Source organism: Cricetulus griseus (assembly GCF_003668045.3).
Source record: "Cricetulus griseus strain 17A/GY chromosome 1 unlocalized genomic scaffold, alternate assembly CriGri-PICRH-1.0 chr1_1, whole genome shotgun sequence".
In the NCBI taxonomy this organism is placed as follows: Eukaryota; Metazoa; Chordata; class Mammalia; order Rodentia; family Cricetidae; genus Cricetulus; species Cricetulus griseus.
Genome location: NW_023276807.1, coordinates 114,212,160 through 114,228,818, shown reverse-complemented (window position 1 = coordinate 114,228,818; position 16,659 = coordinate 114,212,160). Strand labels below are relative to the sequence as shown.

General features: G+C 39.5%; 1 protein-coding gene across 1 annotated transcript; it reads left to right on the top strand.

Annotated features, from left to right (window-relative positions):
- Positions 1 to 2,572: 2,572 nt before the first annotated feature.
- Dcaf16 (DDB1 and CUL4 associated factor 16) lies at positions 2,573 to 3,511 on the top strand. The gene is given in 2 exon segments (XM_027386694.2): positions 2,573 to 2,869; positions 2,871 to 3,511. Coding segments are annotated over 2 exon segments (336 nt in total). The 3' UTR covers positions 2,910 to 3,511.
- Positions 3,512 to 16,659: the final 13,148 nt, after the last annotated feature.

Below are 16,659 nucleotides of genomic sequence, written 5' to 3'. Positions count from 1 at the left end.
AGTCGGATCTCTGTGAGTTCGAGGCCAGCCTGGTTTCCAGAGCGAGTGCCAGGATAGGCTCCAAAGCTACACAGAGAAACCCTGTCTCAAAAAAACAAAAAAATAAATAACATTTTTTTTAATCTTACTAAAACTTTGCATCTTTTGTTGTTATATTGCACTAGTGCCACTAGACATGATTAGTAGGTTCACATGGCTGGTGAACATACAAAACTTTTAAGCTGGTGAACATACAAAACTTTTACTTTGAGGATCACTAGAGAAGCTGGGGAGGTGGGTCAATGAGTGAAGTGCTTGGTGAACAAGCATGAGGAACTGAATTCATCTGCCCAGCAATCTCAAAAATCACATGTTGTACCCATCTATAAACCCCAACACTTGGGGGTTTGAAAGACAACAGATCCCAGGAGTTCGATGGCCAGCCAGTCTGCCAAAACAGAAAGCTCCAGATTCACTAAGAGCCTGGCAAAAAATAAGATAGAATTGGTGAAAGCTTCTATTGTCAGTCTCTGGCATAAACATGCATGTACCACACACAAAATAAATTAAATTCTAAATAAATGATAATAAAATAAGAGTTTGTGTATGTCTATGTATTGTTTATTTTCAATGTAAAATAAACTGACAAAATTAGAACATACCAATATTTTTGACAACTTTTGTCCTTTAACTGCCTCTATGTTTTAAATGCTTGTCACCTTTATTGCTTTGTTGATAAAAATGTCTTGCTTTTCTTTATCTGGCTCTTTATTTTATCTGGCTTTCACTGTCAGTGAAATACAGGGAGTCTAGCCACTAGAGGTCAGTATGACAATGTTTTGTTTAGAGTTGTGGGTTTTAATAATGAATGTTTCATATATTTTCAGCATTCTATTCGGAGAACTTTTTCCAATATGCTATATTAAATTCAGGTACCATAGTCTCATTTTAAATCTTACAAAGGTCTTGACTCTTACTTTTATGTGATGAGAAAAGAGCAAATACATATAGAAATGTCGTGTCTTTGACAAGTTTTAGTTTTAATAATGACAAAACTAAACAATATGTGTATTTTAGATCAGTCATTTTTTGAAAACTAAATAATACATGAAAATGTTTAGAATAAGTTGGTTAATTTGTTTTAGTATGGAAATATATACAGGGACTATAAAAGAAAAATAGAAGTGAGATCACTGTTTATGTTTAGAATTTATGTCTTCTAATACACGTCTTGTTGCTTATTTAAAAATAGGGGGTTGAGTTAGCCTTTTCAAGGGTACTTTGAGAAATCTTACAGATGCAATCTATTTAAAATAAAAACAACAAAAATATGAAAGGACAGGACAGTTAAAAGCCAGCCCCTCCTATCTCAACAAAATATTTTTTTCAGCACCAAGTAGATAATGTAAACTAGGTTTGAGAGCACAATCATGTGTGTTGCTTAAAGGTAAAGTCATAAGCATTTTGCCTTGTTTTGCTGTAGCGGCAAGTGTTCCCTTTACTCTTCTGGTGACATAAGGTTGGTGTCTTTGTAATACTTGTTTATTCTGTCTGAGAGCATGGAATGTCTGAGCTGTGTCTTTTTAGATATATGTTACTCATTGGTAGTGGCACTCACCTTTGATCCCAGCACTTCAAAGGCAGAGTCAGGTACATCTCTGAGTTTGAAGGCAGCCTATTCTACAAAGTGAGTTCTCGGTCTGTCAGAAAAACATAGGGAGACTCGGTCTCAAAAAAAATAAAATAAAAAGGCAGAGATGAGATAATCTATAAGCCTTGCTCACCATCCATATCTTGAAAGTCCTAAAATTAGATAGTAATAGTATTACATTAGTCCTTAAAATCACATCTCTAGTCTTGTTCACAGGTTGAAGCTACTGTTCTCGATAGTCCAGTTATTGAGACACCATTTCAGAGGTAAATTACCTATAGGAAACATCAGATCTTTGAACAACAGATGTTATTGACAGTTTACCAGATCATAACTACTGCAGAGTAGTACTGGCAGACAACTAAGACAGCTAATGATCGTTAATTGCCAAGTAAATACATAGTCACTTCAAGCAAAACCAAGTACACAAAGTGTTTCTCTGTAGTATCACTACAGTTGACTACTGAGAATCAGCTTGCCTGGAGAACTCTTCTCTTCTTGAGCCAGTTGTGAAGTAAGTTCACTGGTAAGTAAGTGACTAACACTTTTACACATTGAACTGGTCCTAAGAACTAACATATCTTTCTTGTGTACAGCATAATCTTCAAGGACTGCACAGTGTGGGCCTGAGGCATACCTAATATGTATAATGGACAGACAAAATTAATGAGTTTTTTTTTTCTATTTACCAGTGTTAAAGGTCAGCATTCTTCTGCCTTAAATTGTCACCTTTTTCTGGTTCTGTGCTATTTTGTTCTAAAGCAGTGGTTCTCAACCTCCCTAATGCTGCAACCCTTTAATACAGTTCCTCATGTTGTGGTGACACCCATAAAATTATGTTTATTGCTACTTCATAACTATAATTTTATTATTGTTATGAATCAGTGTAAGTAGGGATTTTCCAAAGGGGTTACTACACACAGGTTGAAAACCACTGTTCTAATGAGTCTCAAAATTCCGTCTCCTGATCACTTAATAGAATCAGAAAGTGAAGAAGAAAAAATGGTCTACCTATATGGTAGCTTTAGAGAATGATGGAATTTCTCTGAAGAAGACCACCCCATGATTCCCAACCTAACACCTCTTGAGAGCCTTTCCTGCTAGGTTAAGGACCTTTAAAAATACTCTAAAACTTGGAAACCTTTAGATCCTAACTACTGGTTGTATCATGCTGAACTCATAGAAAAAAACAATGCAGTCCACAAACTTCAAGAGACAGGTTTAAGACTTTCCCATTGTTTTCCATTGTGTCCCCAAACTGGAACCAATTCCTGAATGAACCTCTGGTTTCTTGTGAGGTTCCCATGTTTTCAAAAGCCTCTTAAAAGTCCGAGCCAGCACATCTAGACATCTGGCAACTCTATGGGAGCGAGGCAATTTGCTAAGCCAAATATTGAGTAGAGCCATTTCCAAAGACTCTTCTTGTTGCTGTGGATGCCTGACAAAGGGAGTTAAAGAGCCTGTGCTGAATTTTCTGACACTTTCCTACACTGGTCTCCAGAAGTCAATTAATAAACTCCTAACTACTTCATGACAACAGTAAGCATTTGCTTTGGTACTGGTGTTGCCTATTTAGGAAAGTGTACAGGGAACTGGAGACTTAGCTCAGAGGTTAAGAGCACTTGTTATTTCAGAGGCTCAGGTTCAATTCCCAGCAGCCACATGGTGGCTCAAAACTGTAACTCCAGTTCCAGAGGTTCCAAAACTCATGACTAACCTCGATACCAAGAATGCATTGGCTACACATACATACATGCAGGTAGAACACCCAACATGCAAATAAGCCCCCCCAAAAAAATTTTAAGGGCTACAAAGTAAATCACACAACATAAATATATTTGGAAAACTGATGCTGTTTTAACAATAATATTCCCTGACAAGCTAAAATACTACCTACTACTTAATGACTCAAAGATCTTCTCATCTAACTAAAGAAAATGTAGCATTTCAGCATGCCCTCTCAAATTATTTTTAGGGAGGAAATTTAATTAAATGAAATAATTATAGAAAAAATTGATAAAGTCATGACACCTTTTAAAGGTTCTTATTTCTTGTGTTTGTGGCAGTGGGGGCTGGGGTGGGAAATGTAATTTCAAACCTAGCCTACCCTACACCAAGCCAAATGAAGGTACCTCCAATGTTTGTGAACACTGTATCTTAGGCCTCCACCAGCCTCTTTAGCTAATTTGGCCTGTAAGATCATATCCTAGATTTAAACAGGCTTCTGTAAGGAATATGTTTCTTAAATCTTGACATCAACACTTTTTTCAAGAGCAAATAAACACATTCAAATAATGGAAAGAGCCAGAACTTGTGTTTTCAGTACTAATTGCAAAACATTCGAATATTTTACCTGTATTAATTTCCTGGAACAGAAATTTATTTGCATCTATTTCAAACATTTTACAAATTCTTTAATTAAAACAAAATCCTACAAAACTATCCTGATCTGAAATTTTTATTAGCAATATGGTTTTCTAAGTAGTAAGTTTTCTATTCTATTTTTTGGGGGGCGGGGGGGGGGGGGTGAATGAGGATGGTATCTGCCCTAGTAAATGTCTCCTGCTATGCTTGTTTGAGTCAAAACAGGTGTCATCATAAAGAAAATGCATAGGACTATTAAATCTTTTTACATACACTAAAATAGTAAAATTTATGTATAATCCTGGATAGCTGAGCATTGAAATGGAATCAGAAAACAGGTTATTAAAAATATATCATTTATCAACCTCACTCTTCCTCCTCCCTCCACCGCCAGCCCAACCCCTACTGAGGTGAGTGTACCCTCTGCACCTGCCCTACTCCTGCCCAACGTCCCCTTCACCCTGGATCTCTCTGGGTCTGGTACTGCATAAAGTGGACCTGCCCAGACAGGGAGAAGCTCCCTGAGTCTGAAAACACCTCACTCTTCCTTTTCCCTCCGCCGGCCCAAACTTTCTGATTCCCCAGTCTAATGCCTTGTCAGTAATAGCTACTTTTATGAAGATGGTGAATTTTGTTTTTCTTCAAATGTCATGTAAATTGGATCATGTACTAAGTGATATGTCATACTCGCCTTCTTTCTTCAACATACTGGTTGGTTATTCCTGTAATTTATCATATGAATTAACTACAATTCATTTTATCTTTCACCCATTGTTACCATTGGAATTCTTAACAAGTTGACATCAAGTTATGCCAGCACCATTTGTTAAAGATGTTTTCCTATATGAGTCTAACACAAGATCCAGCAATTCCACTCCTCGGCATATACCCAAAAGAAGCACATTCATACAACAAGGACATCTGTTCAACGATGTTCATAGCAGCACTATTTGTAATAGCCAGAACCTGGAAGCAGCCTCGATACCCCTCAACCGAAAGAGAAAATGTGGTACATTTACACAATGGAGTACTACTCAGCAGAAAAAAAAAAAAAAAACAATGGAATCTTGAAATTTGCAGGAAAATGGATGGAACTAAAGAAACCATTCTGAGCAAGGTAACCCAATCACAAAAAGACAAACATGATATGTACTCACTCATATGTGAATTTTAGACATAGAGTAAGAGATTACCAGCCTACAATCCACACTGCCAGAGAAACTAGTAAACAAGGAGGACCCTAAAAGAGGCAAACATTGTCCCCTGGATAAGGGGAAATGGTCATGATCCCCTGAGCAAATTTAGAGCATGGGAAGAGGGGGGAGGGAGCTACGAGAAGGGTAGAAGAGGAAGGATGCAGAGATCATGAGGAAGCAGAAAGGTTGAGTTAGGTGAAAAATAGAAGAAAGGGCATGTGATAGTTAGGAGGATGGTAGGGGAAGAAGGGAGGGATAGGGAAGTGGGATTTTCATGTAAATCAATCTTGTTTCTAAAATAAAAAATGATTAAAAAGAGATTTTTTCCTATTTCCATTGTATAATTTCAGCTTGTTTGTCAAAAATCAGGTGTTCATAGGTGTGTGGATTAATAATGTCTTTGATTTGATTCCATTGATCCACCTGTCCGTTTTTTATGCCAATACCAAGCTGTTTTTATTACTGTAGATCTGTACTAGAGTTTGAAGTCAGGGATAGTGATGCCTCCAGAAGTTCCTTTATTGTACAGGATTGTATTTTAGCTATTCTGTTTTTTTTTTGTTTTTCCATATGAAGATGAATATTGTTCTTTCAAGGTCTGTGAGGAATTGGTTGGAATTTTGAAGGGGATTGCATTGAAACTGTAGATTGCTTTTGGTAGGATTGCCATTTTTTCTGTTTGATATTTTTATTTAAATTAGAAACAATCATATTTTACATTTCAATCCCAGTTCTCTCTCCCTCCCATCCTCCCATGCCTCCCACCAACCCCCTCTACCCCCACCACAGACTCACTCCCTATCCACGCCCTAGGAAAAGTGAGGCCTTCCATTGGGAATCATTTGGAGCAGAGCATAGGCCTTCCCCCATGTATTTAGGCTGAGAGAGTATCCATCCATGGAGGAATGGGCTCCCAAAGTCCATTCGTGCACTAGGAATAAATGCTGGTTCCACTGCAAGAGACCCCATAAACTGCCCAGGCCTCCTACCTGTCACCCAAGTTTAAGAGGCCTGGTTCGGTCCTATGCTGGTTTCCCAGCTATCTGACTGGGGTCCATGAGCTCCCACTTGCTCAGGTGTAGGAAGCCGGTTTCTGCATTATCCATTACAATAATAGGTGCCTGAAGACACCAAGATGTGAATTACTTCACAGGCGCTGGGTAATCTCCATTCCTTTGATCTCTGCCTATCCCGTGGCTCATTTTAGCCTGAGGAGCTGAAGCCATTCATAGGGTAACACGTCCCAGGCGGCTGGTCAGCCTTTATATAGGGATGGTTTTCTTGGTTTAGTGTCTCCACTCTGGTAAGATGCATTAAAGCTTGCCTGCAGAAGGATCCGAGTGTCCTGCGTATGATTTCTTGCTGGCGAGAAATACACAGAGCGCGCGGGACATCTGGTGCCGAAACCCGGGAACGAACCAATTCGGAGAGACATGTTTTTTCTGGACTTTGGCTTGGGAATGTTGCTATTTTGGGAGGTTAATATAGAGGCTTCTATGCTTTTACTAGGAGCTATTTTGACTTTTCTCACTGTTGTAGCAATCTTAAAGAAGTCCAAAATTACATATCAGAAACCGAATGTAGTGAGAGATGGGGCGCGCCTAACAATAAAATATAAGAAAAAAGGACCTCCCGGGATGTCTAGTGACAAGAGAGTAAATAATTTGTTAAGAAAAACAACAATAAATAAGAAAAAAGGACCTCCTGGAATGTCTACTGACAAGGGAATGAAAGGAACAGCTCAGCTAAATGAGGGAGAGACAGAGAAGGAGGGAGAGAGAATGGAGAATGGCCGGTCACACCCCGGTAAATTTAGGAGAGATGAGGACTCGAAACCTAGCCTCTACCCTGCAACGAAACTGGAAGCCTTGGAGCTGAGCAGCTCAGACTCTGAGATTTTAGACTCTAACAAGGAAGCAGAGCTAGAGGAGGAGCTGCCAAAAGTAAAAACAAATATGAGGCCATCGCCTGTTAATTCAGCGGATGTACTTCTATCAACACACCCACTATTTGGTACCGACTCCTTTTTACCATCAGAGGAGCAGAGAAAATTACAGATGGCTTTCCCAGTCTTTGATAGGGGAAAAAGCCATGCCTGCTATTCAACACTTCTTAAAGGCCTGGAATGCCTGGGGCTTTAAAGCCTCATAAACATTAACGCTGGGGGCCATACCAAGGCCAAGCGTCTCACCTCAAAAACTAAAAGGCCAAAAGGAAATGGTAAAATGGAAAGATATCTTAACTGATTTTTGGAAAGGCCCGGATCCTATTCTCATAAGATCCAGGGGAGCGATATTGTGTTTTCTCACAGGATGAAGAGAATCCCCTGTGGATCCCAGAAAGATTCAACCTGAAGAGCCTCTCCAGACCTTCAAAAGTCGGAACTCCACCCTCCCCCCGGGAATTGAGAGCCGCTATTGTTATCCAGATTAACTCCTGCCCTTGGCGGAGAGATTGTCACTGCTTAAGGGGTGGGGGTGTAATTGTTTGATGCAGCCGCTTGTGGATTGCTGTTACTTTTGACTGGCATGTAAGCTCCAGGGCTCAAACCAAGAGATCACCCAAGCGCTTATATTTTGGCTAAGCAATAGGCCGCCGGCCAGACAGCTCTTGCACACCCGGAGCCTAGGCTCATTGCACAGGGTAGAGTGTCTGGTCTGGGCAGCCCAAAGAGGGATGCTGAGCATAGGCATCGCACAGAGTTGCCTATTATACAGGCTTCTCTGGGAGGTACGTTGACCTGCATAAGGGTTACCTGCCCTGAGACTTCCCTTTCCCAGAAAAACGGCAGAGGACAGGTCGAGAGTACTTCGGGTCAAGCTAACAGCCTGATGGTGACTCCCGTACACAGTCTTAATGTTTGATTTTGGGAAGGTACAACCCCTGCCTCTATCCCTCAACATATGGGTGACCTATTTGCTTGTTATAATATAAAGCCTTTTCATTAATTAATAAAAAAGGGGGATATGTAGGAAGCCGGTTCCTGCATTATCCATTACAATAATAGGTGCCTGAAGACACCAAGATGTGAATTACTTCACAGGCGCTGGGTAATCTCCATTCCTTTGATCTCTGCCTATCCCGTGGCTCATTTTAGCCTGAGGAGCTGAAGCCATTCATAGGGTAACACGTTCCAGGCAGCTGGTCAGCCTTTATATAGGGATGGTTTTCTTGGTTTAGTGTCTCCACTCTGGTAAGATGCATTAAAGCTTGCCTGCAGAAGGATCCGAGTGTCCTGCGTATGATTTCTTGCTGGCGAGAAATACACAGAGCGCGCGGGACACTCAGGTCAGTTGTTTCTGTGGGTTTCCCCAGCATGGTCTTGACCCCTTTGCTCATCACTCCTCATCTCTATAACTGGGTCATCAATCACATTATAGGGGAAGGGCATTTAAGGTAACCTCTCCACTATTACTTAGATTCTTAGTTGGGGTCATCCTGGTGATTTCTGAACATTTCCCTAGTGCCTGATTTCTCTTTAAACCTGTAATGGCTCCCTCTTTAAGGTGTCTCTTTTCTTGCTCTCCTCTATTCATTCCCAGACTCAATCTTCCTGATTCCCTCATGGTCTCCTCTTCCCTCTTCTCCCCTCCTGTTTATCCTACTTCCCTCTCCCTCAATTTGTTCAGGAGCTCTTATCACTTGCCCCTTCTCCGGGGGACCATGTATGTCTCTCTTAGGGTCCTCCTTGTTTCTTAGCTTCTTTAGAGGTGTGGATTGTAGGCTGGTAATCCTTTGTTCTATGCCTAAAATCCATGTATGAGTGAGTACATACCATGTTTGACTTTCTGTGACTGGGTTACCTCACTCAGAATGGTGTTTTTCTTTTTAGTTCCATCCATTTGCCTGCAAATTTCAAGCTTTCATTGTTTTTTTTTCCCACTGCAAAGTACTAAATTGTGTAAATGTACCACATTTCCTTTATCCATTCTTTGGCTGAGAGGCACCTAGGTTGTTTCCAAGTTCTGGCTATTAGAAATAATGTTGCTATGAACATAGTTGAACTTATGTCCTTGTTGTATGATTGTGCATCCTTTGGGTATAAGCCTAAGAGTGGAGTTGCAGGATGTTGAGGTAGAATGGTCCCCATTTTCCTGAGAAACTGCCACACTGATTTCCAAAGTGGCTGTACAAGTTGGCACTCCCACCAGCAATGGAGGAGTGTTCCCATTTCACCACATCATCTCCAGCATAAACTGTCATTGGTGTTTTTGATTTTAGCCATTCTGACAGGAGCAAGATGGTATCTCAGAGTTGTTTTGATTTGCAGTTCCCTGTTGGCTAAAGATGTTGAGCACTTCCTTAAATGTCTTTGAGCCATTTTAGATACTTCTATTGAGAATTCCCTATTTAGTTCTGTACCCCACTTTTTAATTGGATTATTTGGTGTTTTGGTAACTAGCTTCTTGAGTTCTTTGTATATTTTGGAAATCAGACCTCTGTCCTATGTGGGATTAGTGAATGTCTTTTCCTGTTCTGTGGGCAGCCATTTTTGTTTTGCTGACTGTGTCCTTTGCCTTACAGAAGCTTCTCAGTTTCAGGAGGTCCAATTTATTAATTATTGCTCTCAGTGTCTGTGCTACTGATGTTATGTTTAGGAAGCAGTCTGCTGTACCCATTCATTCAAGGGTACTTCCCACTTTCTTTTCCAAGAGGTTCAGTGTGTCTAGATTTATGTTGAAGTCTTTGATCCATTTGGACTTAAGTTTTATGCACGGTGATATATATGGATCTATCTGCAGTCTTCTACACACCAGCATCCTGTTATGCCAGCACCATTTGTTGAAGATGTTTTTTTTCCATTTATAATTTTAGCTTCTTTGTCAAAAATCAGGTGTTTGTACGTGTGTGAGTTAATATCAGGGTTTTTCAATTGGATTCCACTGTTCTACCTGTCTATTTTTGTGTCAATACCAAGCTCTTTTCAGGACTATAGCTCTGTAATAGAGCTTGAAGTCAGGGATGGCAATGCCTCTGGAAGTTCCTTTATTGTACAGGGTTGTTTTGGCTATCCTGAGTCTTTTGTTTTTCCATATATAGTTGAGTATTATTCTTTAAAGGTTTGTGAATAATTGTGCTGGGATCTTGATGGGGATTGCATTGAATCTTCAGATTGCTTTTGGCAAGATTGCCATTTTTACTATGTTGATCCTACCTATCCAAGAGCATGGGAGATCTTTCCATTTTCTGGTATCTTCTTTAATTTTTTTCTTTAAAGACTCAAAGTTCTTGCTATACAGGACTTTCACTTTTTTGGTTAACATTACCTCAAGATATTTTATGTTGTTTATGACTCTTGTAAAGGGTGATGTTTATTGATTTCTTTATCAGCCCACTTATCGTCTGTACATAGTAGGGCTACTGATTTTTTTTAAGTTAATCTTGTTTTTTGTATTTTGTTTTGTTGCTTTTTCGAGACATGGTTTCCCTGTGGCTTTGGAGTATGTCCTAGAACTAGTTCTTGTAGACCAGGCTGGTCTCAAACTCACAGAGATCTGCCTGCCTCTGCCTCCCAAGTACTGGGATTAAAGGCATGTGCCACCACCACCCAGCTTGAGTTGATCTTGTATCCTGCCACTTTGCTGAAGGTGTTTATCAGCTCTAGGTGTTCCCTGGTAGAGTTTTTCCTGGGTCACTTATGTAAACTATCATATCATCTGCAAATAGTGTAAGTTTGACTTCTTTCCAATTTGTATCCCCTTAATATCCTATTGTTGCCAGTATTTTATTGAGTATTTTTGCATCAATATTCATGAGGGATATTGTTCTGTAGTTCTCTTTTTCAGTTGTATATTTTCACGGTTTGGGTACCAGGGTAATTGTAGCCTCATAAAAAGAGCTTGGCAATGACCCTTCTGCTTCTATTGTGTGGACAATTTGAGGAGTATTGGTATTAACTCTTCTTTAAGTTTCTTGTAGAATTCTGCACTGAACCATCTGGCCCTGGGCTTTTTTTGGTTGGGAGACTTTTGATGACTTCTTCTATTTCATTAGGGGTTATAGGTCTATTTAAATTGTCTGTCTGTTCTTGATTTAATTTTGGTAGATGACATCTATCCAGAAAATTGTCCATTTCCCATAAATTTTCCAATTTTGTGAAGTACAGGTTTTCAAAATATGACCTGATGATTCTCTGGATTTCCTCGGTGTCTGTTGTTATATCCCCCTTTTCATTTCTGATTTTCTTCATTTGCATGTTTTCTCTCTGCCTTTGGTTAGTTTGGATAAGGGTTTATCTATCTTATTGATTTTCTTAAAGAACTAACTCTTGAAGGGGGGATTTGAACATGATGGAGCAGGCTGGTCAGGGGCAGGAGAGGGATGCAACGAAGGAGCAATGAAAGAACCACTATGAGGTTATGGAGAAACCTAGTGCTAGGGTAATTCCCATGAATCCAGAAGGATGACCCCAGCTAAGACTCCTAGCAATAGTGGAGAGGATGTCCTAACTGGCCTACCCTGTAATCAGATTAATGAATACCCCAACTATTATCATAAAACCTTCATCCAGTAACTGATGAAATGAGATAAAGAGAGCCACAACAAAGCACCAGGCCAAGCTCTGGGAATACAGTTGAAGAGAGGGAGGAGGAAATATATGAGCAAGGAGGAGGTCAAGATCATGATGGAGAAATCTACAGAGACAGCTGAAACAAGCTTGTGGAAACTCATGAAGTCTAGACTGACAGCTGTGGAGACTCCAAGGGAACGAACTAGGTCCTCCATAAGTGGCAGACAGTTGTGAAGCTTGGACTATCTGAGGGGCCCCTGGCAGTAGGACCATGATACAAACCTGAGACATGAGCTAGCTTGTTGGAGCCCATTCCCTATGGTGGGAAGCCATGCTCAGCCTTAATGCATGGGAAATGCATTGAGTATGCACAGAGAAACCCTGTCTCACCTTGCTAACAGGGCTTGGCCCTGTCCCAACCTGTTGTGTCAGACTTTGTTGATTCCTCATGAAAGCCCTTACCCATGAGGAGGAGAGGACTGGAAGTGGGCTGGAGGGAGGCAAGGGGGGCCAGGAGAATGGGTAAGAGAGAGAGAACTAAGGTTGAAATGTAAAATGAAATTTAAATGAATAAATAATAAAAAAGTTTTTTATTCATATTCTGCATGTTACCATTGTTTAAAGTGAACATTCAAATATCAGCAATAAGGCTAAATTATTTGCCACAGTTGTATGTCTACCAAAAATATGTGCTCTCCTTCTGAAGTAGAATTATGAGAAATTGCCACCCAACAGGAATTCTATTTCTCAGACTTCATGACAGCTAGGGAGTACTTGTAATAATTTAGTCTCAGTGGGACATTAGTCAGTAGACTAACAGAACAAATTATTTTAGTATTTTTACACTTAGATATTTGTGCATCTGAGTCTGTGCACACATGTGCTGGGCAGAGGACAACCTGCAGGAACTGGTTCTTTCCTTCTACCATGTGGGTTCCAGGGATCAAATACAGGTCATCAGTCTTGGAGGCAAGCACCTTTACTGGCTGAGCTGTCTTGCCAGCCCCAGAGCTTTATCCATGACTAGATCTTTTTTCTTTTTTTTTTTCCGAGACAGGGTTTCTCTGTGTAGCTTTGGAGCCTATCCTGGCACTCGCTTTGGAGACCAGGCTGGCCTCCAACTCACAGAGGTCCACAGGCCTCTGCCTCCCCAGTGCTGGGATTAAAGGCATGTGCCACTAACGCACGGCTCCATGACTGGATCTTTATCCTCATTTGTTTCATCATTACTTTTGCTGATTCAGTACAGATGATCACAAGTCCTGAGTGATGTGGAGTCACAAAATGGAAGGGGACAGGCCCTCATTTATTTAGATAGGAAAGCAAGACCCAAGGACTAGAGACTATGGCTTTATTATGAGCAAAAATACACTACTATGTTAAACTGCCAATTAGAACTACCTTAGTATAATATACTCACCTTGCTAACATGGCAGGTATTGTTTATTACCTTAAATATTTATCGAATGACTAACAAAATGAATATTCTTATATCAAGAAGTAGCATTTTCAATACCAGCATCTGAATAGCTAATAAGCATATACAATGTGCTTGTATTTCTAATCATGGAAATATAAATTAAAGCCACAGTAAGATGCTAGTATGCCATCACTAGACTATATAAAATAAAGGGCAAATATAAAAAGTGTTTGCAAATATATATGCCAAAATGAACATCCATGTATTCGTGGTAGAAGAGTAAAATGATAGTCACTAAATGTGATGATATCTAACACAGAACCATTGCTGTTGATCTTTTACAACCATAGGAGTGTCAGAATAAGAAAAGGTGGCAGCTACTGTTTAGCCTGCCAAAGGCCAAAGCCGCTGCCTCAGGGTACTGTTAGATTCCGATGCCAACTCAGACCCAGACTTCACTGCAACCCTAGCTATTGTAGAGTTCTTTAAAAATCTGAAGTCGCCGGGCGTTGGTGGTGCACGCCTTTAATTCCAGCACTCGGGAGGCAGAGGCAGGCGGATCTCTGTGAGTTTGAGACCAAACTGGTCTACAAGAGCTAGTTCCAGGACAGCCTCCAAAGCCACAGAGAAACCCTGTCTCAAAAAAACCAAAAAAAAAAAAAATCTGAAGTCAGGGGGTTGGACAGATGACACAGGGGTTAAGAGCACTGTTTGCTCTTCCAGAGGATCTAGATTCAATTCCCAGAATCTACATGGCAGTGCACATGTCTGTAACTCCAGTCTTAGGGATGCAACACACACATGGTATGCAGACACACATGTAGGCAGAACATCCATTCACATAAAATAAAAATAGAATGTTAATAAAACTTTTTTAAAAATCATAAATGGCCGGGTGGTGGTGACACATGCCTTTAATCCCAGCACTTGGGAGGCAGAGGCAGTTGGATCTCTGTGAGTTTGAGGCCAGCCTGTTCTACAGAGAGAATTCCATAACAGACTCCAAAGCTACACAGAAAAACCCTGTCTTGAAAAACCAAAACCTAAATCATAAAAGAAGAGGTTATGTAAATAGTAGAAGTAAGTGTTGCTGCTCTCATGTTCATGATTCCTACAATCCCTAGTGAAATTCTAATTGAATAAGGCTGATGAATGGGAGGTGATATGGTATGGAGACTGTGTTCTTCCTCATTCAATGTGATATTTAAGTACACACAGGTAAAGAATCTTGCTTTAAATGTCCAGGTGTGATTGTCTGTGGGAAAGAAAGCTGAAGACTATCAAAAGAGTTTTGAGGGAGACTTCATTTTTTCATGTTTGAATATTGGAACATATTACTTATTACAAAAATGTTTTTATGCAACAGCTTATGAATAACTCCTAAGAAATAATTAGCCAAGGAAGGCATAACTACTGAGTTTGTACAAAATTGCTACAAAGTCACTCACACAAATTGGTGAATCTGGTTGCATAGTTGATTATTTAACTTAGGAAGTATTTGTACTAAAATCCTTCCTTTTCGTTTATGAATTTTACAGGTGTTTACATTGTAGCAGTTATTAAATTCAGTGTTGAGATGAAACTGAACTAAAACCTAGACTTCTGAATCACAAATTTCAAAATGAAAAAAACAATTTTAAAATGTTTCTTTTGTTTCATTTAAGATACCAGAATAGTAATCATAATATATTAGTAAAATATGATATTCCAAAAGTTTCAACAAATGACTACTACTGTGGGAGTGCAAAGATCTCTGCCTGGCATAGTCAGTCCAGTACTATTTAGGATTCAGGAATTGTTTTTGAGCCAAGGTTTGAAAGCTGATAGAACTGAAATAGGAAAAAGGATAAGAGAAACATTATAAAGCAAGAAAGCATAGAGTAAACTGCCAAGGCTTGATTGTGTCTTTAAAGCAATATTCAAATTAGTGTTTGCAGTGCTCAACAGCAATGTAACAGAAATAATTGTTTGCCTTGTTTGTAATTGTTTGTATAGAACTAAGGAATCCAAGTTTCTGAAATAGAGAGCCACAATACTCATGTAATCAAGTTCCTAATGATTTGAGGGTTTACTGAGACTTGAGAATTTCTAGCTCCATGTAAATGCTCTTGGTGGTGTGTGTGTGTGTGTGTGTGTGTGTGTGTGTGTGTGTGTGTGTGTATTACATTGACCCTATAAAATGATTAAAATAAGGCAGTGGTCAGATCTAGAAAGAGACACTAAGAAATAACAATTTCAGGGCTAGAGAGTGACTCAGTGGCTGTTGCATAGGACTAGGGTTCAATTCCCAGCACCCACACAGCAGCTCCCAACTCCCTTCTTGCCTCTGCAGGCACCAGGAATGCATGTGGTTCACTAACATACATAGGCAAAACACCCATACATATTGACTTTATTTTAAAAGATGAAACTGTATTTCAATATTCAGCTGTATATCAACTACATTACCAATACTTAATTGCATTTAAATATTTCCTTTCCGTTTAGTGAGGAACATTGTTGGAAATGTAACTAGAAAGTTTCAGGTTCGTTCCCCCTTTGAGTATTGGAGAGTGCCATTTATTTGAATTCTAGAAAAAGACAAGAAATGAAACTATAGTGATGCCAGAATCATCCCTCCATATGTATGCTAATGTCAAGTGTACTTTGCAAACTTATTGTTTTCTGTACTGAGAAGGTGTGCCAGTGTGTCTGCCTCTCTTCTTTTCTCAGTGGTCTCCACTCCTATTGCCACTAGCACAATTTCAAGGTAGGAAGCTGAAAACAATGATATTACCAAGTACTTACATGCAGTTGTTTCCAAAACAAATTGTGGTGCTCTTAATAATCATATTAATATTTTATATAACCTGATGTTATTTTTGCCTCAACACATTTTATTTAAAAATGCCATACTCTGTGCTGTTATATGAATATGCCTGGTAAAATCATACGAATATGCCTAGTGAAATTGAAGTGCAAATTTCTTTTTGTGACAAGGTGTTTTGTTTTTGTATCTCCCTTGGGAAAGAAGATTGAGAAACTATGTTTCTGGTTCAGACTGCTTGGATTTGAGGAGTTTGCCACCATACACAGCCCCAACACATATTTTAAAATTGGTTTAACTTCTCAACATTAATGCAAAGAAGAAATGAAAGGGATGAAATTACAATTGAATAATATGTATGATTAATTTTATTGCAATTTAGTACTCAGGTGTTTGCACATGTTAAAAGACTCACCAGAAATGTGGCCATTGTGGAGCATGTGTGTTCACACCCAATACAATGAGTCACAGGGCTATTTTAGAAAGACAGGTCATCTTCAAACACTTCATAGATCTACAGAATATGTCATTTAAGGTGTTTTAATAACATAGGGACTTTTTTTATAACACTGAGACATGTCTACACCTGGCAGCACCAATCTACTACAGAGAAGATGATGGGCATCGAAGAAACTCCACATGGACTTTACTTTCTTTGTGGCAAAAGTAGCCAGTGGGCAAGAAAGTGCCCTTGCCTTGACCGATGACAATATGCTGTCCAAATTGAACAAG